Here is a 26,114-nt window from a genome sequence, read left to right as displayed (position 1 = left end):
TTTTATTTCTATCCAGATAAAATTAGGAAAGCACTCATCAGGTGCTTAGCAGGCACTTACCAGAACAGGCATGGATAAGTGTGGAAATGTGTAAAGATTTCTTAAAATAAGTCAACATTGACAATATGAAATTGAGGTAATTCCGAGCTCATTGACAAAATGACATATAGATCTAAATTTAAAGACATTGGGATTTAAATGTGTCATGATGCCTCAAAATCAAAGTTAAACAAAGGAAAAGCAGTGTACATAACAAAGAAAAAATTTTGTCCTAAATCCCAAATGGGCACAGTTAAGCTTCAAATGACACTGATTTACTGTTCTTCTTTCTGATATAATTTACTCAATCACCTTTAAAGGCAATCCAGACAGCTTTCTTTAAAAGTAAAGCTGAAAAACAAAATTTTAATAACAAAACACAAAGCCCTTCATTGGAAGATTTATCAAAGCAACAGGACCGTGATTTGAAGAGTGATCGCCAGCGACATGACAAGCTGTTATCACTGCGAAAAGACATGCTTCAACTAATGCTACCCTGTTCAATAGAGTAACAAAAAAACACAAACCCACATATTTGTCTGTCAGTATGGCATAATGTAAAAAGAAAACACAATGTCAACGACTCCAACTAGAGTCTTGGTCATTTTTACTTCACTTTTTTCTATTTTTGCAATTAAAGCCTTCATTTTTTTTTTTTGTTTAAGTGAAATAAATCAACTTAAACAATCTCCACATTACCTTTAGCCTTAAGCGGGGGTAACTGCCATGCATGGGCTTAGTTAATTGTTTTTTGTGTCCATGGATAATGTGGACCAAAAAGCAAAGCTTCTAAATGACTGCTCCTGCACTTTATCATCCAGTTGACATTACCCTTGAATGGTTCAGTTTATCAACAATCACAAAGTCAAGTCATGAAGGGCATAATAAAAAAGCAAGAATTGGCAAGACAAAGGAAACCATGTTAATGTCCCTTTAAACCGCATTGACAGTAAAAAAGAATTGAATACTTTCCCATGAATTGCTAAAGAAATTTATGGTTTTATTTGAGCATGCTGTTATCTCAAGCTAATAAAATGAATTCTTCTATTGATGTGTAATATGAGCAGATATGGGTGTTTTTTTCCCTTTGAGTTGTTGCCATTTACCCATAAAGACATTTGTAGTCACTGGCAGCTTAGATAAGAAACTCCAAGAAGACCATAAAAAAAACATTTTCTGATAGCGTACAAAGAGTATCTGAGATGTGTCCCAGCCTTTGTTTGCTCACCCAAGCCTACAGAAATGAACTGCGATGTCACAAACATTTACCATTGGGCAATAGATTGTTAAAAGATCTATACTCAATGGGACATGCCACCCAATGCAGAAATTTGTCCTATTGCTTTTATTCCTGTATCCTGTCTGCATCAGTCATAATTACTCAATGCTAATAATTAGTTCCTCAATTGATGCATGTGATCTAATAAGAAGTGTAACCTGGCAAAAACAGTCAGCTCAAAACACTGCTTTAATGTTTAAAGCACCACAAAAACAATAACACCATAGATGCATTTCCTAAACATTTTGGATTGTATTTGAACAAAAAAAATTGCTTCCCTCTGAAATGAAACAAAAAACTATTCAAAAACATCAAAACTTTGTAAAATTTCATAACTGAATTACATCTTACTCAAATCTTAATTTTACATATTCATAAACCCTTTATAGAAATAGACAAAAGCTTTGGGAAAAAAAAACAAAACAATTATTTCATTTAACCTGCCTGGGGCTTCGCTAAGCTATGACCTCCACAGAAACCGCAGCGATATTAATCAGAGTATTTACAAAGCCTCTGTATGATAGATGCTTCTCTGTAACCTAGAAGTGCTGTTGGTCACCATTCTTAAAGAGGGAGACCATCATCCCAGTCTGCCAGTCCAGGATCACTGTCCCCAACATTAAATGTTGAAAGGAGCGTGTCATCCATGATAGCCAAATAACATCTAAAGACCTAAGGTACTAAGAGGCTGATCTCATCCACCATTGAAGCCTTACAACGATGGAGTTAAAACTGCTGGGAGGAGGAGATCCTCAAAGTATTTCTTCCAACATACGACAATGTCCTCCGTCAAGGTCAGCGGTCCCTCGCTCCCTTTGCGACCAGTGTTAGTGAAGCACTCCCTGCCCCTTTGCTAAAATTGCTTTGAGGCCAACTAAGCTCTCCCAGAGGTGGGAGTTCAACATATCCCTGACCGAGGGTGCCACCAGACTTCCCCAGCAGACCCTTTCTACTCACTCGGGCCTGTTGAATTTGTCTGTCTTTCTTCTCTTCAATCATATTCAGCACAGCACTAGGGCTCCTCTCGAACACCTCAGTGTCCCATGTTACCTGAGGTCAGAAGATAGGACTACAAAATCTCTTAACAGCTTAAAACTCACTCATGACCTATGAACTCAGGTGTTCTGGTGCAGAATACACTGATTCACATCCTTATGCTCAAACATGACCAATCCATGACATGCTCAGAAGTCCAATAAACATAGCTGTGGCTCAGAGATGGTGTCAGTTCCTCCCTAATATGCGCATCCCCAATTACACTGTCGTTTGCATCATGGGCACTGGAATTTGATAATTACAAAGAAAATTGGCAATACTGAATCGTCTTCCTTTGGTAACAACTTCTACAGAGGAAAGGTTTGTCAGGTAGTAAACTTTCAGAACTGATCAAGTTGGAAATCAGTAAGCCGCCATCTTGGCTGCATGGCATAGGTTTAAATTAAATAACATTATACATCTACACATCCCCAAAACAATCGGTTGAATCTTGGCTTAGCTGGAATTTGAAAAAAAGTCCTAAACTCAAGAAATAACAAACACCACTGTAACAGGGGTTACGAAGTTGTTAAAGAACAAAGAAAAAAAAAGTTGCTTAATGTTAGTTTGAAAAGGTGCAACACAAATATGCAGAAGAGAATACAAAAAGGAAAAAAAAAATATGAATCACTGACTGTCTCAACGCCAAGAGAGATGCCTGTGCTTGTAGGCTCAGCAGATTTCGTCTCAGACATTGGTGTTGTGCCATTATTCTCTTTGTACTGCAGAATAGCTGCTAATGATTTTGCTTTGAAATGTATAAATAAAAAAGTTAACTTTATCCCAAATTTGCAACAAACAGATAGGAAGTGAGGCTTGTCATATAGTAACAATTTTCAAGAGTAATGTTTTTTTACCCTCCTTTATATTTATTTAACTTAAAGGGAAATGCTGTCAAAAACCTTGGATGGGAAAAAGCACAGATGAAAATCTATCTGACTCTGCTTCTAGGGGAATCGTTTCTAACAAAGCAGATGAAAGATGATTCTGAAGAATTTACTTGTCACACCCTTCCCATATACTAACCTACCCAGTAACGCAAGAACAAAACCTGCCCTCAGGCCACATAAAAAAACAGGCCATGCAAAAGCCTCTGCCAAGACTGCCTTTCCGTTTTTTTCTCCCTTCTCTTCTTTTCCCTCTGGCTTTGTTCTTCAAAGCTACTTGAGCACAGCGGCAGTGCCGTTGAGACCCCAGACAGCCATCAGATGTTTAGCTATCAGGACCAGCAGGTATTTTATGTCTGTGTACATAATCTACAGTTCATTCAATAAAAAGCCAATAGTGTATTATTTTAAGATGCTGACATTTTTTTAAACCTGCTTTGAGCAGTTCATGGAACGTCAGAAGCAATGAAGACAAAAATTGAACTTTAGTAAAAGCTCTCTACGATATCAAAATAGGGAAAGTTCCTTGATCTGTGTCCTGTGCAAAGTTACGAACTGACCTGGAAAGCAAGGATGTACAGCATTGCTCATTCTGCAGCTAAAGAAGGTAAGTTATCTTTATTTGAGCCACGTCGGTTAAAATGGCTCACCTCTACCCCACATTCCTGTGCCCTCTCTACAGTCCTGTAGCTCACATGCTTGCATAAACTCTCTCAGTATGCACCGCCACCCCCCCCCACAAGCCTTGGCAAAATTTTTGAAATTCCTCTACCTTGTTGTTGAGCCTTGTGTAACAGAAAGAACCCTTAACTTAGCATCTTATTACCCAACAGATTAGATTTCATAGCTGCCCCCCACTTCCCCATTCCGATGCAAACACACTAAAGTTGCACACATCTCTGGAAGACATCTCAGTTTTAAGGATTTTATACCGGACATTAAATCCAAGAATTTTCTGTGATGTAACATATAAGTAATATAATCAAAGGGAATGCTCTTAACATTACTGGTCAAGCTATGTGGTTAGTTGGCCTTTTTATCCACAATAATTATAAGGTTCCTCCTTATCACACCAACAAAAAAAAAAAAAGACACAAAATATATAAAATCGCTACTGTTATAGCATGTGAAGTGTTCGGGTTTGTTGTATAAAGTTCAAACACTGGTTTATATGCAATGGAAATCTAATGAGAGAAAGAAAATACTTTTTCTTGGTACTGCAGCTTTCTAAAAATATGTTAAAAAGAGTGGTTTTCTCTGTTTGTTATGGGAGATCAAGAGTAAAAAGGGATGAAACGCATCTAAAACCATCTAAACAGATTTTAAAATCGGTGGTTGGCACTAAAATATATATTTTTTTAAATTAAACTTATACTTCAGTTTTTATTTGTTGTTGTTTTGTTTTGATAGATTTGTTCCTCAGCTTTCTGAGTAAAAAAGTAAAAAACCTCTGGGGCGTACCTATTCTATGTTTGAATGTGCTGAGCTGATAAAACAGTGTTGCGAAGTAGCTTATGGGAATAGGGTTTCATCCTAAAAGATCCCAAAAAAATATTTATTGTTACCAATTTATGTTTAAACAGTTCAGTCAATTGACTGCTAACAACTGCAATGTAGCCTTCATAGTGCAAAACTAGCCTAAGAAGATCAAATGCTTTAATAATATTTCCATACATGAACTACTAGATCTTCCTCTACCAGAAACAACATTATATTAGTAACATGACTAACATAAATTCCTCTGGTCCGTTTGCAGGGCACAGAGAGGTCATAATATTGGGATTGGCCTGAGAGATAATCTTGATGATAAAGAGCTGCATAAAACCATGTCTCTCAAATCTGCCTCAACATACCAGACAAACTATCACAGCCCTTAATTTCAGTGAGCCATTTTCCACTTCATGCATGACTAGGCGGTGATACTTGGGACAAAAAAAAACAGCTGTCAACGGCTAGTTTATAGCAAAGGGGAATATCATTTAATTTATTTTTTTTATCCATTCTGGGTGGCTTGTTTTAGGTTGTGGGAACACTAGCTGAGGCTAGTACAGGTAGTGGGTTTCCTATAATATTAACCAAGGAAGTTCTTAAGTATGTAATTCCAAAGCACATCATAATAAAAGTTTTTAAATTTAAAAAAAGCTAAGGTAAACAACAGGATTGCCAGAATGGATTTTTCTTTCTATATTAAAAGAATCTTTTTAATTCCACTTTAGATAGCTTTTGAGATTAGGTTGACAATACAAAGCATCCATTGTTAATGAAAACCCTGTTCAAAGGTCCCTTCAAAGGAAAAAGCCTCTGAGTAATACAAAATCGCTGGTGTATTTCAGAGCAGCCTTTACCTTTTACCTCAGAGTCCTGAAAAGCTGCCTCTCTGTTCCTTTGAAGACAATGAGGACATTGCAGTTTATTTACACATGTTATTCCCTGAACATTTTTTTTAAATCCAGATTTACAACACGTTGATGTCTCTATCTGCACAGCTAGAGTTCCAAAGTCAGGCAAAGGCAGGGAGTAGTAAATGTTATTTCTTAGTTTTTTTTTAATAATAAATTTGCATCAATCTCAATCATAGAATCATCCCAATCATCACAGAACCAGCTATTCTAAGATGTGTACCTTTGTATAAATATTTTTTGCATGTTTAAATAATCCATTAGAAGCTCTTCACTAGGGATGGGCAATGGCCTTCAGATATACACAGGTTATCATTTAGTTTTTTAGCAATAAAAATGCAAGTCTAGGATTTGAAAATGAAAAGCCCACAGATTTAAAATACATCAACAATATATTATTGTTTTTCATTAAATAAATCTTATTTGTGTAACACCCAAAATAAACATACTGGCTTGTTTTTCAATCAAATCAATCAATCAATCCACTTTATAGTCAACTACAATTTACATTGCAATCGAGATTTCAGATTTAGTACCAACTGTTCATCACAATACATCACATACATTGGGGTGGGGTGGGGGGGCTGAGAGGGGGAATGGTTTAACTGAGGCCATGCGTGCTGCAGAATGCTGCCTTTGGCGCGTTCTTATGGCTACCCAGGTTACCACCGGTTACCTGGCTTCCCAGGTCCTAGGTGGTTACCTATAGCGCTGCCTTTATCTCTGTGGAAAGATAGGAGCTACAAGAAAACATGCTAAATACAAAACAAATAAAATGCCCTAGTTCCCCTGTATTTTTTTTATACACAAAGTCTGATTTACACCATATCTAAAGATTCCACATCCTTGTAACAAAAAGACAAGGTAGTCAGGGTAGGCAAAGCTAAATATTTTTTTATCCTCATTGTAGACTGCACTTAAGAACCTCTGTGATCAACTTTTCCACTTAGAGACACAAAAAAACAACAACCTACCAATTTTAATGTCTAAACTTTAACTTAATCTACTAATTCTCAGCCAATGAAATTGATGTAATCATTTGAATATAACTTAAAATGTACAAAGCTTACATAACTGATTTAAACATTATATTATTCTTAGATCAAAAAATGGGAACAAAAATAGCTAGGTAGATCTCAGACAGCCATGGTTACATTTAAGACTCAGGAAAATCTAATTGGGTATTTAAAGGCATTTATTCACCTGGTGCAGAAAATAACACCTTTTTTTTTTTTACTTACACTTTTTCCAAACGAAAATAAAAAATTAACAACTGGTTGTTTTTAACAAAGTGCCATGGAGTTATTTTTTGCCCTTTGATCTAAAACAGGGGACAACATTTAATTTGAAAAAGATGGAACATGTTAATCAAATTAAGCCGGTATGTGTTCATCTTTTGTTAGTCAGAAAATAAGCTACAAGAAAATGGCCTCTTGTCTAAACTTAACCGTCATAACAGTGAGAATGCTGAAAGTTATTCACAACTAGAGCAGTGACAAACAAGACAAAACATAGGGGTAGGCATGTCATCTTATGCAATACCCCATCACTTTAAGAGAATGTACTTTGAAAATATATAACTGTTTAATGTATTAATGCAATTCACTGGTGAATGTCAGTATGGCAGTAGATTAACACATAATGAGGCACATCCTTTGCACGAGGCAGCTCTTGTTTCTTAAAAAAGATTTAATGGACTAAAAGCACAACATACTCCTAACTGGAGAAAGTGTGTTATTCATTTAGCAACCTACAATCAACTTTGTCCCGCCGCACATTCCTGGTCCCATCTCCACAGTAACAGCACTCAAGCAAGAACTCCTTGATATAATGTGCCACTTTGCAGCCCAAAATTTGTCTCGAACAAATGGAAGATGAGTGACAGAGGGGAACTGCTCACACATTTCCAACGCCAAACTGATGCAAAACAACTCGCTGGCCTTTTCTGAGAAATGTGTTCACTTTAACAGGAGAGCTTAAAAATAAAGACAAAGCAGAAAAAGTAATCTTATTTTAAAATTGAACTGGACTTTGTCATTACCCATCAAACTGTTTCGTTTACTTTCACAAAGAGGGCTTTCATAGCACAGGCTGCAAGCAGCTTCAAGTGAAAGGGCGATGCATATTTTATCCAAGAAGAAAGGGCAATGCATGCATTATACAGCCAGCATCTGCTTCCCATGTACAATGAACACTCTCTGCTCTGGTCACCCTGTACACTCAATAATTTCACTTGAAGCCAGGACACAGCAGCTTTGATTACATTTTCTGAGAGACTTCTCATCACTATAGCATTTGTTTGCCCTTTTCCTGTGTAAGAATGGTACAACAAAGAAAAAAATAACAATTACAAAGGAGAACCCTGGGATGAAAGTATCATTTAGCATTCTAAACAACAGGAATTAAACAACGACATCACTCGAGATCTGAGCAGAGCTAAAGGTAACAGATGACGACTTGACAGGTGGATCTAAATATGTTGCTGATTGTATTTTCCTGAAATGTGCTTATGCTGTTTGCCGACTAGAACAGCTGCTTCAGAATATACAACATGGTCCTTTATTCATCGATTTTTGACTTACTCTCTACATGACCTTTTAATCAGATGGACCACAGCTCATCAGAAAGCAAAAGTCCTTTTTATGGTAAAAGAGACGTTCTCCTGGCGAGACTTGAAGTCATGTTGCCCTTTTAAAGCTTTTTGTACGTGGGTTCTGTTAATGCAACGGGATTCATACCTGAAACTTTACATCAAATCTCTCTAGCTTCTCTAAAACCAAAAAAGTGTTTGCAAAGTGATTAAAGATAAATGTGAGAATGAACAAACGATTACTCACCGGAATTAAAAGTCATTATCTATGAAATGTTAACTGATTCAAGGTGTGCTAGGATGAATCAGACATGATTTGAGGAGCGGGGACTTGCCCAGGTTAATCTAGATAAGCATTCTTTTATGGCTAGCCTTTACTGAGGAATAGTCATGGTTGCCAGTATCAAAGCATAGGCTGGTTTAAAAATGATTCATTTCTTTTTATAAAAAACGCAAACATGTCCTTGAGTTCTGACTTTTTAAGTGTTATGCACCACTCTTCCCAGCACTGCCCCTTAGATGGCAATATAAAATTAAACTAATTCTTATGGTTACAATAACCTACATGTTAAGTTTTAGAAACTACTAGAATAAATGTATCAAACTGGCCTCAGCCTAATTGAGCCGTATAGAAAGATTTCATTTTCTTTTCATTTTTCTAAATATTTTCAAATTAACTTTACAGATATTTGCATCGTACTTTTGAAAGGTACACATGTTTTAGAGGAATTACATGAAAAAAACAGCTTTCACAAGATTATTACTGACCTACATATAGTATGCAGCGCTCCAGTGGCTTTCCACAGACAGTTAGCTAAGCAATGGTTTATGGGGAATGCAAAGCTATGGGTGCAGGAGTAAGGAGAACTTGGTCTTATCTTCACCCAGATTCTACTTTAGCTTTTTTTTTTTATTATATAATATACTATACTATAAAAATACAATAATAAGTGTGTTTTTAGAGAAAATGTAGACAACATGTAAAAAAAAAAATATAAGACAGAGGTTACGGATAGAAAGAGTTAGGGGTTTTCAACTTTTTCAGCTCAGTTTGCAACATTGTGCCTGTGCTGTGATTTCTGCAAGCATTACGGTTGACTCTGCAGCAAAATCCTTAAATTTAGCTCTGCAGCTACAGCACTCATCTGTCAACCCCAAGATTAGTAGCTCAATTGCCGACGTTGGCCCTTCAGACAGCAAATTGGTTGCTTTCACATGAGGTCTGACCAAATGGGTTTAAAAAAGCTAAGGTATTTTTAAAAAGAGACAAAAGAAGAGCACATTTGAAAACACTTCATCACTCCATTAAACCATGTTCACCTTTAAACTCTAAACCTTTGGTGGTAAAATGCTGCTCATACCTGATTGAAATTGTCTGATGTGACTGAAAATACTGCACATAGGCAAAACTATACTGAATTAAAACAATCAGCTAAACACAGTGAGTTTCAGAGGTCTAAAATTGAAATTATGCTTAGTTATTGTACTTATGTATAAGCTATATAGCAGTTTTTGCAAAAAAGAACTTCCTTTACTAGTAAACTATACTAAATTCCTAAAAAAAATCATCACCATCCATTAAAGCTTAATCGTATACATATATTTTACACATACACACACACACACATAGATAAATATATATATATATAAATTTAATTAATTTAATTAATTAAATACCCAGGGACATCTCCAATCTAGAGACATCATATTGATCAACCAATAATAAGAAGTTTGATGTTTTCCATAAAATAAATCAGATAAAATCTAAAAAAAACAATTGCTCTTCTGCAAAAGCACTAATCATCTTACACTTAATTCATTCTTACTATGTTAATAGGGATGAAGTTTAGTTTATATTGTTGCCCTTTATAAAAGAAATGGCTTTTTTGCACCTTGGACATTGGGCTTGCCAAGGAAATCCTTGTAAACAAAAATTAACAATTTCAGGACTTTTCTTAACTAAAGACAAATTAATGAAATTGAAACAAATAAAAAAAAAATGCATTTTTAGTCCACAAATGCATCAACAGATGCTTTAGCATGCAAATAGGGATAAAAATTAGTGTTGCACCTATGCCGATACCAGTATCGGATGGGGCCCCAATCCAGCACTAAAATGGTGGCATCGGTATCGGTGAGTACCAACAAATAGAGCACCGATACCATTTTGAGAGCTATAAGATTATTCAACTATTGTCACCCACTCCTGGTAGGCAATAAAAAGTTCTAATGGATTCACTTTGTATTAGTCTTTTTCCTGCTTCACAAAGGCAGGCAACAGCGCGACAAAGCTGTGATGGCAATTATTTCAGATCCAAGTAGTATGCAGTTCTTCATATACACACAAACACAACAATTTCAAACAGATGGCATTGGTATCGGCCAATACTGCACAGCCGGGTATTGGGTATCGTATCAGGCCCAAAAAATGGCATCGGCTCAACACTAATAAAAATAGTAGACACCTAGCTTTTAGCTGGATTTCAAATTCTAACCTCAATGAAATTAGCTGAAGAACATTTTTATAGTAACATATATTTTTAAAGAAATATTTAAAGTAGGGAAAGGGCAGGCAAGTCTTAAAAGAAAATAAGGGATCCGTATATTTCAACCTGAGACCTGCCTGTGCATCTTTGAGCATTAAAAAGTCATGAAGATTGCCTTCTAGTTAAAACAGTCGATTAATGAATTAAGAAAAGTGACTGTTTTTGTTGTTAAAACAATTGGATGTGAACTAATGGGTTTAAACGCTTATCTGTTTAAAAATTAATTAAAGCAAACCTACCAATAAAAGCCCTGGAAGGTAAACCTGGTGTACAACACAGGAAGAGGCCAAGATAAAACTGTGTTTAAATTAAAATGGCAATGATCCAGTAATCCCAGAGCTTTTAATAACAGAGAGAATGTCTGGACAAACAGTTGCTAGGGGCACCCCTTGCAAACTGACAGCAAGAAACCAGCAAAGGATGGTGACATCATGGAGGGTTTTCTGGTGAAAGTTAGGACAAAATGTTCTGAAGACAACTGCAATTACCATTTTATTTAGGTCACTGTTTCTGAAACAGATCAATCAATGATATCATTGCTGGTTTGATTCCTTATTCTATGGGGTTGCAAACAATGTTTGTGCAGCTATCAGCGGAAACATACATCCAAGTAAAAGTAAAAACTGCTATGTGCAGCGTTGTGTTTTACCTCTTCACATGTCCAGAAACATACATTTAATTGCGGGTTTAGTAAGTTTTTGGTAGATTTTCTCACACCACTTTTTGATTTTTTTTAACTTTAAACTACTTTGGTTCAAATTCACAACATGCAGCTGCAGCGCCTGGGATTTATGTGTGTGTAAATGTATACATAAAAAACAGGGTGTGTAACACATGCTCATATTTTCCTTTTAGAAGCATTATATTCCAAACACATATGGCTCCTTTAACAAACCTCACCCTTCATCTAGTTAAGTCATGGGAGGGGCATCGCCACCTCGGCTGCTCTTAGTTGTCTAGTGACCTAAGATATAAACCATAATAACAGGACCCAGCCCGAGAGAAGCCTTCTATTGCACCTCTTGATAATCACTTAATAAAGGCCTCTAAAATTAAGTAGATGATAAAAACCTGCTTCTCAGAAGTTGTGCCTTGCTGCAGATTTGATGCAAGATGTGGTCGCCGGTGGTAGCCATGTGGCTCCTGAGAGAACCAAAGTGTCTGCACTTATTTGAAGCAGAATCAAGTAGAAATAAAAAAAATAAATAATGTAAGATCTGTACTTATGACTTCAAAAACTGTTTAGAATTAAAAAAATAAGTAGACTGACTGTGTCAAAGAAAAAATGAAAATACTAATTTTGGCCTCAGTACAACTAAATCTTCATTACAGTACAGATATTTTTTTGGATGTGGACAGTTAGATTTTCATAGCACACTCTAATGTGCAGCGGTGGAAAATTGCTATTATGCTTCAGTTCCTTTGATGTCTTTATATTATGTCAAACAGCATTTCCAGGAGACATAAAGCATGGGGCTAAACAGACATAATGTATGTTTGTTTTTTATGCAGTCTGTAATATCCCAGCCCGTAAAGTTTCAAATGTTTATTTGAGGGAGGCTGGTTTCATGAAACCCAATAGTTAAAATATTATTTTGTTGCTTCCAAAATAGACAGATTATCAACTTGGTCATTTTCGTGTTATACAGTTTGAGGATTTAAAGGGCATATTTTCATTCTGTTTTAATTCGGCTGTAACCAAAAAAGTAAATGAAAATTGTTTGACATTATTGTAAAAAAAAAAATAGCTTAAAGGTATAGTGGAGGATTTTTGCGATATTGTGAAAAGACTCACCCTCTCCACATAAAAATGCACATGCACAACTCTGTATCCGCTCCCAAGAGCCAATGCCTATTAAATGCATGTGAGAGCGTGCATGAGCCCATTTCTCCTCATGCACGCTCTTTTTAAAAGTTGCTGTTTGAATCGCTCATACAACCTTACTTTGCAAAAGAAGATCTGCTATTTTTCCACTATGTCTCACCACCGGTAAGTGAAAATGGGGACGAGCGCTTAGGACGGCCTTACGTAAACATATCACCACAATAATTGACGATTAGGAGGACAACTTATTTAGATGATCCCCCTGGAAAAAGAACATCCTCCAATATACCTTTAACTAGCACCAAAATGCAATTTACAAAAAAATGTTTTGCTTTGTTCTGTAGGATACCTGTGCAAATTATTGTGAATAGCTTAACACAGAACAGAGCAACACCTTCTTTGCTTAATTTAAACCTGTCAAACCATTTCTGTTTACTCCTTTCAAGAAGAAAGGTTTTTCATGATGTACCGGTACGAAAAACCTGCACAGCAGGAAGCACAATCACTCCTTAATGCTCGCTAGTTAAGCCAGACAAAGCCAATAAGCTTATTTTATTAGCTGATAACCTCAATTAGAAGGACCTTTACACTTATCTAATAAAAGACAAGTCAGATACTTTTAGAATTTTAATTACTCTTTGGTAATGTATTTATTAGAGATGTACCAGTCTATGATTTTGAGGCCATTTGAGTCTTTTTGGATCAATTCAAATTGTAACTGTCTTAAAGATTCGTTTTTTTTGTGTAAACTGAGGAATTCTGGTTACTGTTCAGTTGTTATAACGTATTTCTAGAACTACTCATTAGCCCTGACTATAAGAATTGGCTTTGATTTACTTTGAGAGCAAAAGCTGAAAAATCTTGATTTCTTTCTTACTAATTAAATATCATAAAACTTAAACACTACAGTAAAAGCCTCTGTAAACTGAATGTTTGCTGAAACAGTTTGGAGTTTAGTTGGAACCAGATAAAGCTCAGGGACATATTCTTTGATGATTTAATAGGGAAATCTTTTAATCCCTTTAATCTCCTTTTTATTTAAAACCTATGCTTTTTTAAATACAAAGCCACATTTTGTTCTTTTGGTTTGAATATTTATTACGATTAAAGGTGCAGTAGGAGATCTTTTCTGATGCCTTTTTTACCATGTGGCTTAAAGATCTCCCCACAGCCACTTAGCAAGCAGTTAAATAGAAGGTCTGGAAGTAAAAGTAAAATAAATGGTCCCTGCTACACTGAAAAATCAATAAATATTCTCAACCAATCACAAAAGACGGCCATTCTACATGATTGGTTCCTGACACGTCAGTCAGGTCATCTGCTTGTCCCTTTCCCATGTGAGCGTACCAGGACACATGAACAAATCGACCCCCAATGCTTGTGCAAGCCGCCATGTAGCCACTGTTATGCTACGTTCACACCTAAAGCAGCAAGAACAGCAAATATTTGCTGTGATCAGTGGGAATAAAGTAGTTTTAATATGTTTTTAAGTGAGAAAGTCCACCTGAAAATGTAATCATTGCAGACAGTTCATCCAGATTATTATCCTGCCTTAAAATATTATTTCACTGTCGGAGCCACTGTCTCAGACCCCTGTACACCGGCGGTGCTCTGTCACTAGGAATCCCATTCAACAGCAGCCTATGGCCCGGTCACCTCCTCGCGATTTGCCACGGAGGCTTGAAGGCGTTTTTCGTGTATGTAATCCAAACTGCAGGCACTAGGATAATAAAACCGAACATGTTTTGCTGGCAGATTTCTGTATTTTAAATAAATTTAGGCCTTAATAAACTGTTTCAGAGGAGTGGTCATAGCGCTCTGCATGATCTGTGCTGCCTGTCTCCCTGCCAGCTCTGAGATCAGCGATGCGCTGCAGACAACATGCGCGTTCATGTGCTTTGAAGAAGTGGTTTCGAGGGGTGGTCTGAAGGTAGAGGCATGGTTGTGTATGGTCAAAAATATAGCTTGCTGGAACCATTTTTTCCAAAATCTCCTACAGCACCTTTAACTGCTTGTATTAAGAAAAGTTTCCAAAGCTGAGTTAAGGTATGTTACAGCCCTATAAAGAAAATTTAAAAGCTTAAATCGACATAAACTGGTCTGTTCTTTAAGATAAGATGCAAGTTGTATTAGTTTGCTATGAAGATGTAACCCTAATTCTCATAAAGTACATTTTATTCAACATTATTGGAACGCAAAATGACAAAAGTTAATTTTTGGAAACTTTTGAACCCACCCACAAAGTTAAGTATTTAGTAGTTGGGTAGTTTTAAAAGAAATAGGAGATGTATTTACTTTGTTACAGTAATTAAACAATTTTTTTGAGGATCTTTACTGACATTTTTTTTTAAACATACATAAAAGTGTAATTTTACTTATTTAATTGAAAATGTGAGACGTTGTTGCTCACTTTTGGATTGGAGTTTATCGTGAAAGGTTTTGCTTTGTGGAATCGGACTGTGAGCAATAGAAGAACTGTGCTATTTTTGTCCTGGTCCACGCTCTGTACCGGTCGGGGTTTTTAGCATGCCTCTTTAAAAGCAGAAATGTTAATTTATTTTATTTATCTAGAGAAATCAAAAACTGTCTTGCCCATTCTATTTGTGCATTAACAGCGAACGCAAACCGGGAGGAGGTGGGCAGCTGTCCCTTACCTCTAGAACTAATGAACCACAGCGGGAGATCAGAGAAGCCAAACAGGCAGAGAAGGTGGAGATTAGCTGGTGTCCATGCTGGAGCTAAGGGAGAACAACTAACTGTCCCTTAGGTGGCTTTCTTTTTTTTTTCTTCAATATTTATTTCTATCTTCCATTTTGACTAACACAAGGTTGTCTCTGCTGGGCTCGTTAACCATAGGTCTCAGCCTCATCTCGTACCTGATTGGTTTTCGCAATGCAAATGTAAACAAAATTTCATACTTTTCAACTCCTGTGAATTTTTCTTTTTGCGTAATTTGCAGAAGCGTTGCCGCTCTTGCCCTGCTGAATTCACCAAAAACAATTCATTCTCCTCTCTAGAATAGCAACGTTCAACTCGCTCTACTTCGCAGATCTCCAGAGCCGCTCTCTACATTTGGCATATTATGAAAATCGTTCACTCCAGCCGCATAATTTGCATTCAGTCTGAACGCACCTTAACAGTCACTGCTCTCAAATGCAGTTTCTTGTTGACCTCAGTCCTTATATTGAAAATAAACCAGCCAACACTAGGAAAGCTAAAAGAAAGCTTTGTCAATGCTTTTCAATTATCTTCTTGTTATACAGCTCTTAAGATCATCTAACACAGCTGGCAAATCAAAGGGAAATACAAAATAAACCAGCCAGGCTTGTCTCCATATAGGGTTGTCCGGAAACACATTGTTAATAGCAAATAGAGTTGTTTCAATTTGTAGGACATTAGGAGAAAGTGATAAATGCAGCACAGTCCCGCACAAATGAAGGACAAGTGGTCTTCCTAAGTGTAGTGGAGGCCTCTATGCAGCCAGTGTTACAAAAAAAATTCACATCTGAGCTTGTAGAGTTGGACTAAAATGGTGTGTACCAGCTTTTATAAATGGACTCAGGTATAAAAAAAGTGAGAGCATCCAAGGTTACATTAATACTCCTCTTACTCTGTAATCCGATTTTTTTTATTCCTCAGAAAAATATAATGTAATCAATCACAGGAATCTTTTTCTACACAAAAAACAGCAAATATCTAATCCAAGGTTCATGTATCCCAGCATCTATCTTCATAAAGCGAGATCTTATTTCATATCAGATATCTCAGAGCAATCACAACACTTCACAGCTGACAAACGACCCGAGTACATAACTTCTGCTGATTTTCCGAGGCAAGCTTTCTCACTAAGATTCCCTGAAGATTTCTTTTCAACCAGTTGAATTTTTCACATGTGATCACATTTGAGTTGAGGTTATAAACCATCTCCTAAAACAGGTTAAGGAGCAAATGAATGGGTCACTTTTTAATGACTTCCTTAAGGAGAAATGAACCACTATGCCTACAATTCCACAGACTATATATTATTCATACATTTTTAATAACTCATTTAAATCTGAAATATGTGCAGCAGAAAGGCAACTTTAATCAAAAATAGAAAGTCCAGTTCAGATACCAAAAAGTGAAATACCATTAAAAAAAATAAATTGGGGGCTGCTAAAGTGGTCCAGCATCTCTAACTCCAGGGAAAATAACTAGAGCTATTTGAGCTATTGAAATTATTAAGGAAAGCTAAGTATATATTAACACCTAATCTGTGAAATAAGTAAATGACAAACAACTAAAAAAAAAAACATAGCAATCAGCACTAATAAAAAGGGAGTTTTGTAAGAGTAACTTTTCATGGTCACAACAGAATGGAAAACACTTAAATTAGAATGATCTTGAAAAGCAAATTGGTTAGAGAAAAAAGGATGTGAAATCACTTACAATCATTTTACTACCAAGGTGACTGCTCAGGAATTTCCACGAAGGTCTGAGAAACAGCTGCTTCATCTGTTACTGCCATCAGCTACTTCACATAAAGGTACCATTACTGAAATAATAATCTAGCCTATAAGAATATCCATAGTTTCACAAAAGAAAAACATGTAGGAGCGAACCATAAAAACTTCTTCATTCTCCATGAGAATGAAGGGTATATTTTTCTAATGGGCTCTAAATATAATTATGTGAAATACAGAAAAATCTGTTTGTTTTTAGTCCATTTATGAAACTCAACAAAACCAAAAGTAGCTCCTCCTTAGAAGCACCAACCAACACCAAACAACTTGATACCCTTCTTTGTACATAAGTTAAAGTCAAATACCAGGCAGCATAAATGGAATAGTTAGTTATGGAGGACACCTTAACATTATTGTGTCATTTTTTTCCCCTTGTGCTGAGGTTAAAAACACACACAAATAAACAGATATCCCAGTTCCAATCAGAAGTGTCAGGTCCAACCTCAAAGAAAGAGGTTGTACCTGAAACTTATATAAGCTAGTAAAAAATCTTAGAAATTGCATCCTATTTAAAGCTAATATAAGCAATTTATATATTTATATAATGCAGAAACTCACCTGTTTCTTCATCAATGGAGAAGATTCCTAAGCCTGAACCATCCCTTATGGAGTACCGAATCTCTCCATCTTGTCCCAAGTCCTCATCTTCGGCTGAAACTGTCATCACAGAAGTCCCAATAAGGGCGTCCTCTTTTATAAATCCTTTTTCCACAAATGACCGAAAGAAAGGCCTGTAGAGGTTCTCATTCACATCCACCACCTCTACCTCAATGAAGCAGCTTGAAGACAAGGATATCGGCTTCCCTTTGTCTTTAGCCTTGGCTGTCAGATTAAACACCTGTTTGGTCTCATAGTCCAAATTCTGAACAATCCGAAGAGCTCCACTGAGTTTGTCAACTTCAAAATGTCCATCTCCATCATCAGTAAGGCTGTAACGTACTTGACTGGAAGGGCCAATGTCGGGGTCATGAGCTTCCAGCCACATGATGACAGTACCAATAGGAAGGTCCTCCCTCACTTTCACACGGTAGTTAGGGGGAACAAACTTAGGGGGATTATCATTCACATCTTCCAGGGTGATTTTTAGAGGTACTGTTGACACTAACTGAGGTTCGCTCACTGCCTGATCTTGTGCTGCAATTTTCAAAACATAGAACGGATAGCGCTCCCGATCCAACGGCTTTGTCACAGTAACTACTCCGGTTAGTTCATTAATAGCAAAATGATCGGTGCCTGCTAAAATGGAGTACTTGACCATTCCATTATCCCCGTGATCCTTGTCTGTTGAGTCTACCTGGATAATTTCTGTCCCAACCAATGTACTCTCGCTTATTTCAACTGAGTAGGAATCCTGCAAAAACTGAGGGCTGTTATCATTGGCGTCCAGGATTTTCACATCCAACAAGCGTGAAGAGGATTTCTGTGGGATCCCGAGATCGTAAACCGTAATGTTAAGTGTGTAATGGTCTGTTGTTTCACGGTCAAGCGGAGAGTAAACCAGAAGCCAACCTGTTTCCATGTCAATAATAAAGCGGCTTTCTGTGTCTCCTCCTGAAATGACGTACACTAATTTCCCATTAAAGCCACTGTCTGGATCTGCAGCAGCTAAATGAACAATCCGAGCCCCAACAGGGAGGTCCTCTTTTACTTCAACAACACTTGGGAAAGAGTCATCAAACAGAGGGGAATACCGATTGATGGAGTAAATGTCCACAAAGTTATCTTCTGGCTCAGTTTGGCTGTGGATTTTGCTTCCTTTAAGCAGTTTCTCAGCTAGCATGGTGGCGACACCCGTTTCCACACATTTCACCTGGACAGGCTTACGTGCTGTAATGACAGTAATGTTCATGCTCATTGGCTGAGTCTCATGTTCACCATCTGTTGCTACAACCTGTAAACTATGAAATGACACTTTAGCTGCCTCCCCCTCAGTCAGCGTCTGTTTCAGCGACAGAAGGCCTGAGTTTGGATTCATTTCGAACAGATCAAGATCATTCCCAGATTTAATGTAGTACTGTACGAGTTGCAGTTCATCAGCATCTATGGCAGAAGCTGTTGTAATCTGCTCTCCCACCCCATGATCTCTTGGCACGGTGATCTCACAGTCTATGTTTTCAAACAAAGGCTTATTGTCGTTCAGGTTATTTAAAGTTAAAGTAACTGATGCCTCCACCTCTCTACGGAAAGGGGATCCCCAGTCAGATGCCCTGACTTTCAGATTGTAAATCCTTGGCATGAGCTCATAATCTAGAACCTCTGAAGTGCTGATGACACCAGAAAAGTAGTCGATGACAAACGGCTGGGGACTCAGGTTGGTAATGCTGTAAGTCACATAGCCATTCTCCCCTTTGTCCAGATCAATGGCTCTCACTGTTAACACACTGGTCCCAGTAGGTACATTCTCATCAACACTGGCCTTGTAGGACGTCTGCTGGAACTCGGGTGCATTGTTATTCACATCAATTACATCAACAATCACTTTTGTGGCTGCTTTTTTGTCAGTTGTGACCACCTCAAGCTCATATCGGGAGGAAATATCAGCATTGATTGGTCCAGCGGTGCTTATTAAGCCAGTATCTGCATTGATGCTGAATCTATTCTTGTCGGAACTGTGTTTAAAGGCATACTTCTGATGGGGATACCTCGGCACAGCCGTCACCATAGTCACAGGTGTGTGGAGAGGGGCAAATTCACTGAGATTGACTTTGTAGATAGCCTTTTCAAATACCGGAGGGCCCTTTCGGAACTCCGCAGAGGTGACATGTACAATTTTAGCAGATGAAAATTGAGGTGGGGTGCCTTTGTCCTTTGCCTGTAAGGTGAGGTTGTATCCGAACGGCTGGCTGTCCCAGTCCACATCCTTCACAGCTTTTATTTTATACTCTTTGCTCCCAGGGCTGCTTCTCACAGCTTTAAACTGCTGCAGCGGGTCACCAGCAACGACGCTAAGTGACGAGATCTCTCCATTTGGTCCCTGGTCTTTGTCCTCCACTGTCACAATGGCATATGTGGGGTCCTTATCTGTATCTGAGGGGGACAAGGTCACTGCAGTGATTACAGGTGCATGCTCATTGGCCTGTTCCACGTGCACAGTCAGTTTGGCCATGCTGCTGAAGCCACTACTGCCATACAGCTTCATGCCCCTGTCTACAGCCAGAATCTCCAGCTCGTACAGCTTTGTCTCTGAGTAGTCCAGTTTGCCAGTTAGTATCACCACCCCGCTCGTTGGATGAACAGCAAACATGTCTGTCCATTCTCTGAAGCTGTAGTAGTATTCTCCATTGGTACCGATATCTGCATCAGTTGCTGTGACCTTCACCACGCTTGTGCGGATGGCTGTGTTCTCTAGAAGGGAGATGCTGTAGGAGGTTGGTGAGAAGAGCGGCCTTAGATCATTGGTGTCTAGTACCTGAACCCTAACTCTCGTACGACACTCCAAATTTGTGCTCCGCTCCGTAGCTTTGACAGTAAGTATATAGTGATCTTTAACCTCCCGGTTGAGAATGGCAGTGCTGCCTCCTTTGGTCCTTATTCGTAAAAAACTGAAATCTCCCAACAAGTAATCCTCAGCTTTGAACAAGTTCTCATTATCCCCAGAGATGATTTTGTACCGAATCTCCCAATTTGGCTCTGCAACGTAGACCCCCATCTTGGTGTGACTTTCCAAGTAGGTCTTAGCAGCAGAGTTCTCATATATTGTGGCATTGTAGACAGAGTGGGTGAACTGGATAGAGGCAGCCCTTGCAAACCTTTGACTTCCTGTACAGCCGGAGAAGAGCTGCATGAGCAGTACAAGCAGTGTCACTGAGGGCTTTCCCATTATGGTACAGTGATCTTCACAGAGCCACCTGGAACAGAACAAGGACAGAAGAAAATGTGTAAACATTAACTGACAGAAGACATCAGCTGGGGTTACAATGAAAGAAAACAATTGCCAGGAACCACACTGCCTTAAATGACTTAACAAATGTGGGCCAGGCTGGTTAGTGGCTTGATGGGTTCCATGTGGAAATAGGATGAAGCAGAGCAGCCAATGGGTTGACAGATCTGAGCTGGCAGCATGCCTGTTATGAGCCCATTGCCAAGACAGCAACCATGCACACTTCTGAATGGCTGAATTTAACTCCAGCATGTATAGGTCCTTACCAATAGAAAACTAAATTTGGTCAAATGTTTTAATTCAACTGCTTTTTAAATCTTTAATTTAAACACATCACACAAAAATCAAGAGACCTATAATCATTATTGACTTTTAAAGATACAGATGAATAGTCTATGTTTTTGCATTGATAAGATTTAAACTGACTGTGAAAAGGGGTTAGACAGGGAGGAACGGATTTCCGCAGCAGGATTTTGCAAAGCACTTTTTTTAAAAACAAAACAATGGAGAAAAAAAATGCTCTGCTCCGCTAATATAAGGGTTCATAATATCATAAGAGGTATAATATTCAGATTTGATTAGCTGGCATTCACATACATTAGGGGGGTGAGCTGTTTTTGTAAAGGTTTCGGTTTGATGGATGTTATGGTGAAAGGCAAAGCCTCAACTAACCATAACAAGGGAAATATGATGGGATCAAATGTGTTAACATTCCTTTCTGAAGCATTATTTTTATTAAATGCAATCTAAATTCTTATAATGCACAAAAATGCATTGAAATAATGACATTTATTTTTAAAAATATATTAATTTCAAGGTGCATAACCAGAATCACGTGTGCATAATTTCTTATTTTATTTTTGAAAGTATTTTTTTTTTTTATCATTTATGACACCACAACAAAAAAACAGAGCAAACTGCAATGTTCTGAAAATCAGTAGCTCTACAAAAGTGACTGACTGATTTAACAAAACAACAACCAAAAAAAATCAGTGTAGCTTTAAAACTAAATAATAAATGTAGAGGAGGAAACTGATAAAGAAAACAAACACAGATGTGCCCTTTCCAGACTGAATGGGTTAAAAAGCAGCGCCGATGTGGCTGGGAAACTGTTCCTGCTGCTTCCCTCTTGGTTCTCAGGAGTCCATACAAAGACAAATAAAAGCGCTATATCTGCGCTGGGGTGCTTCCCATAAAAAATACATTATATGGATTTTTGGCGAGTCACAAGTGACCCTCATATAGTTTAGTTATTCAGGCTTTATGCAGGGTTAATTAGTGACGAGGTACGGACGCAATTCCACCTTAAATCTGGAACTATTGCCTGCAGGTATGAAAAGAACCATCTTAAGGGAGCGCATTGAATTCAAATTAAACTTTCTATTACTTCTTTACATATATTGTATACAATATGAAATATTTGCTAAATGCGCTTCTGCACAAACTCTATCTGTCCTTTTTTTTTTTTTACATATATATTAATAAAAGTCAACAGTTTAAGATAAGTTAGGTGCGTGGAAAGTCTTTCATTTCAAACCCCATCCCCCAACTCCAACATTCACTCCTTCAAGCGATGGCAGCCAGCGCTGGACACAGATTTGCTTCTTTTTAAAAAGCCACAGCGTAAAACAAAACAGAGTAAACATCCATCTAAGTGACCTGTGTGTGTTTGTAATGTAGAAGGCAAAAATGAAGTAGTTGGTTTTGTTCTGTTCAAACTTCTGTAAAGCCCAGCAGCGGTTGGTTTCTTTTGCAGCGCATAGCGCACAATAGCGTCAACTTTTCCCACCTTAAAAAGATGCGAAAGCGGCTCGATAATAAAAACCGGTAGGAATGAAGAAAAACGTACCTCTCTTATTATTAATAATTTCGAAGATTTGGAGGTTTGGCAAGAAGTTTGTGTAGTCCAATTCTCCGCATGTTAATACGTGGACTTCTCCCCTCTCCGTTACTCTGTCTGCCACCAGTGGGCAGGCTCTGTTTTTCCACGCTGCGCTGCGCTCCTTTCTCTCCTCCACTCTGGATCCAGCCAACAGATATCTCTCCGCGTTGCGCACGTCCGGATCTACTTACTGGGCTGGCAGCAGTAAAAGAAAATCGCTCCACTGGACCATGTGCGCCCGGCTGTAGCTGCTCGATCTTACTATCATTGATTCATATTCTAAACCTATCTTATTAGATTGTCTTGCTCTTATTAAAAAAAATGCACAATATATTAACAGCAGCCTATATGCATTGACTAATAAATGTCTAGTGGATTTCAGGAGGTTGCATTTATATATATATCGCACTTAAATACTTTAAAAAGATACAATATTGCAATAGTCTGAGACTGGACAAAAAAAACAAACCCCACTGATTTCATATTACTTCCAGCCAGGGGCGGAGATAGATGGGGGGCCAGGGGTGGCCATGGACACCCTTAGCCAATCATTGGCCACCCCTACCATTTATTTCTCTCTGATACAGACGGTTGCAGCAGAAGTACTCTCAAGTGGAATATTCAAGGCATTTTAATTTTTCATATATCAACAATTACCTGACAACAAAAACACGGTGGTTAATTATGCACATAAATATACTAACATTAAAGATGATAAATACAGAGTTCAAGCAGGAAAATATTTTGTGTTTTATGGGATAAAGAGAAAGGTCATCTAGGAGTCTTCAGAGCAATCTTAGATAAATAACTATTTCAATAAAAAACTTATTAAATAATCAATTTATGTAGATATTTGTATTTTAAATATCAACTTTATGTAGAATGATTATTGATAAAAGTAGGTAATGACAATAGAGCAGATCTTCACCCCAAAATTCAAACCTTAAACAATTTTATCCACTATACCACGGATTTTTGAATATATTTGTCTATTTGTTAGCAAAGGCTGTGGGAAAATATAGTGTGTCTTTATTTAGAAAATAAGGATGTTTTGCTTGTTAATTTTCCTGTTGGAACAGACTGACCGTGAGGTTCTAGTGCCTGTCTAATTTGGCCAGCCCTCAGTGAACATTAGTTATTGCCTGGCCACCCTTATAAACATTTTCTGCCTACGCCTATGTTTATACTTGTCAGATTCTTAGACTAATCGCTCAAAAAAATTTATTTTTATAAAAGGCCAAAATCATGCAGTCACCTCCAGACATCTATCATCACACCGTGTAACTTGATGCTATTGGCTATAAAACCACATATTATGCCAAATGTAAAATACTTAAAAAAAAATTAATGTCTGAAATTTAGGAGCAGTTTCATGTTTTGCTTTTTATGTTTGTTTCTTCCTTTATGTCCACGGGTCAGGGTGAAAAGGATACATCTAATAATAGCTGCAGGGAGATGCACTAATTGGTGATCCCATCACACTCTTTTAATCACTGAGACTTTTTGCTCTGGATCTCCCTCTCTTGGATCCCCTTCCTCAGGCTGCTGTAGAACCGATGGCGCCGTTTCTTTGCTCTCATCCGGACTGCAGAGATCCACTTGGTGCGCTTTAACGCAGCCTTTCAACACCCGCTGATGAAGTCTATTAGCTACTCTATATGCGCGCTTGCATGTTTCTACAAGTGTGCATCATGTCGGTGTCTGTTTATATGGTGATTTTGGAAAAATGAATACATGCAATTTGAAAGACACCGCTGATGTCAAAGTTTAAAAAGTCTCTTACGAATAAATAATCGAGAAAATATTAGGACTACCCACCTCTGAAGTTTACAGATAGAATCCTATTGTTTCACATAACGGACTTTCCTCCTGCACGAAGCTCTACTCCTCCACAGTTCTGTAGTGTTCACATCCGATCTGCTCACCAGTATAGTGATTTGCAACATAAGCTGCGGCTCGCTCCGCGTTTCTGCTCCATAATGGCACAGGTAGGGTGGCATACTGCTGCTACCTTCAGGCGATACTGGGATTTGTAAAAGCGCTCAGATGCAAACAAGAATACTGAACATGTGGTGTAGATTTCCTTTCAGAATAAAGCAGCTGCCTGTGAGATAAGATCACCAGCATCAGCTGATGGTGGAAATGATATTTGGTTGGCTATTTTTGTTCTGGTTCTACTTATCTGATAATTTCATGCTGATAGATTCACGCCTAATAAATTCATAAAATGCATTTAATTTTCTGCTGTAGCCTGAACACGCCTTCAGCATCCTTTACTTACAGTTTCTTATAAAGAAAAAATGTTTATGGCCATTGATATATATATATATTTTTACATTTTGCCATATTAAAACCATACACATCATATGATAAGATCCTGAACTTACTTTTTAGTATGAGGCCTGTTACTAGGGTGATATAAAACATATATTGGTTCACTGTTTTAATTTTTAAAGATGGCTGTGGTATTTTCATATTAACAACCTGCAACCAGGCACCTGCATCCTTTTATTTTTTATTTTGTATTTAAAAGGTCAATGAAATGTTGTGTGTTGTCCCTGTTTGTAATAAAAACATACCATACCAAGATTTTATAAATACAAACCTGAAGATATAAAACAGTTACAATGATCTCACTTACAGAAAATAGGTTTGCACCAGTGTTTTTGTCCTGGATATCTTTGAAGCAGCAGTGTGTCTTACTTATAGACCTTATTTGGATGTTAAAATGTCTGTCTAATCCTATTACCGCACATAAGTTTTTTGTTTGCTCTACCATTTTAGATTAATTGAGCTTTGTAGACTGCTTATCTTCAACCCTGAATTCATCCAGCCAAAATAAAAATAAAAAACTCCACCTAAACAGTCTGTGATCATGGTGAAAAAAAACACCTCAATCTGCACTGTTAACTATAAATGTAACGTGAGCAGAATGTTTATCATGTTTATCTTATTTTTTTTTTTGTTTTGTTTTAACAGCACAAGTGGCTTGTTTTTCTGGCAGTATGCTGACAGGAAAGGGGGTATAGAGGGGGAGAGACATGCGGCAAAGGACCACAGGTCAGGTTCGAACCCGGATTTGACGCGTCGAGGACTCAAGCCTCCGTACATGGGTCGTGCGTGCTAACCACTGCCTCACCTGCATGCCCCCCACCTATTTTCATTGTTCATGTGGATACTTTTTGACCAATATGTAATGGTCTCATGTAGTATTGAATAGAATAGAGTGATAAAGTTTTCTCCTCAACAG

At 37.7% G+C, this 26,114-nt stretch overlaps 1 protein-coding gene across 7 annotated transcripts in view; it reads right to left on the bottom strand.

Annotated features, from left to right (window-relative positions):
• Positions 1-24,809, bottom strand: part of fat1 (FAT atypical cadherin 1) — a 97,011-nt gene extending 72,202 nt beyond the window's left edge. For 6 of the 7 annotated variants that reach the window (XR_001481705.1, XM_015390804.1, XM_015390807.1 and 3 more), the window contains exons 1-2: positions 22,832-22,977; positions 17,661-20,950 (exon numbers count right to left, since the gene is read on the bottom strand). Coding sequence is in view for 6 of the 7 variants with exons in the window: in XM_015390804.1 (XP_015246290.1) it covers positions 17,661-20,922 (3,262 nt within the window). In the remaining variant the exon portion in view is untranslated. Of the gene's footprint in view, positions 1-17,660; positions 20,951-22,831; positions 22,978-24,682 lie in introns of those variants that run through there. The other variant, XM_015390805.1, reaches the window with a different exon arrangement.
• Between the last annotated feature and the right edge of the window lie 1,305 nt (positions 24,810-26,114).

The sequence above is a fragment of the Cyprinodon variegatus genome, unplaced genomic scaffold (assembly GCF_000732505.1).
Source record: "Cyprinodon variegatus isolate N-32 unplaced genomic scaffold, C_variegatus-1.0 Scaffold514, whole genome shotgun sequence".
NCBI lineage: Eukaryota > Metazoa > Chordata > Actinopteri > Cyprinodontiformes > Cyprinodontidae > Cyprinodon > Cyprinodon variegatus.
Note: the sequence above shows the minus strand (reverse complement) of the source record. Positions and strands in the feature narration are given on the sequence as shown.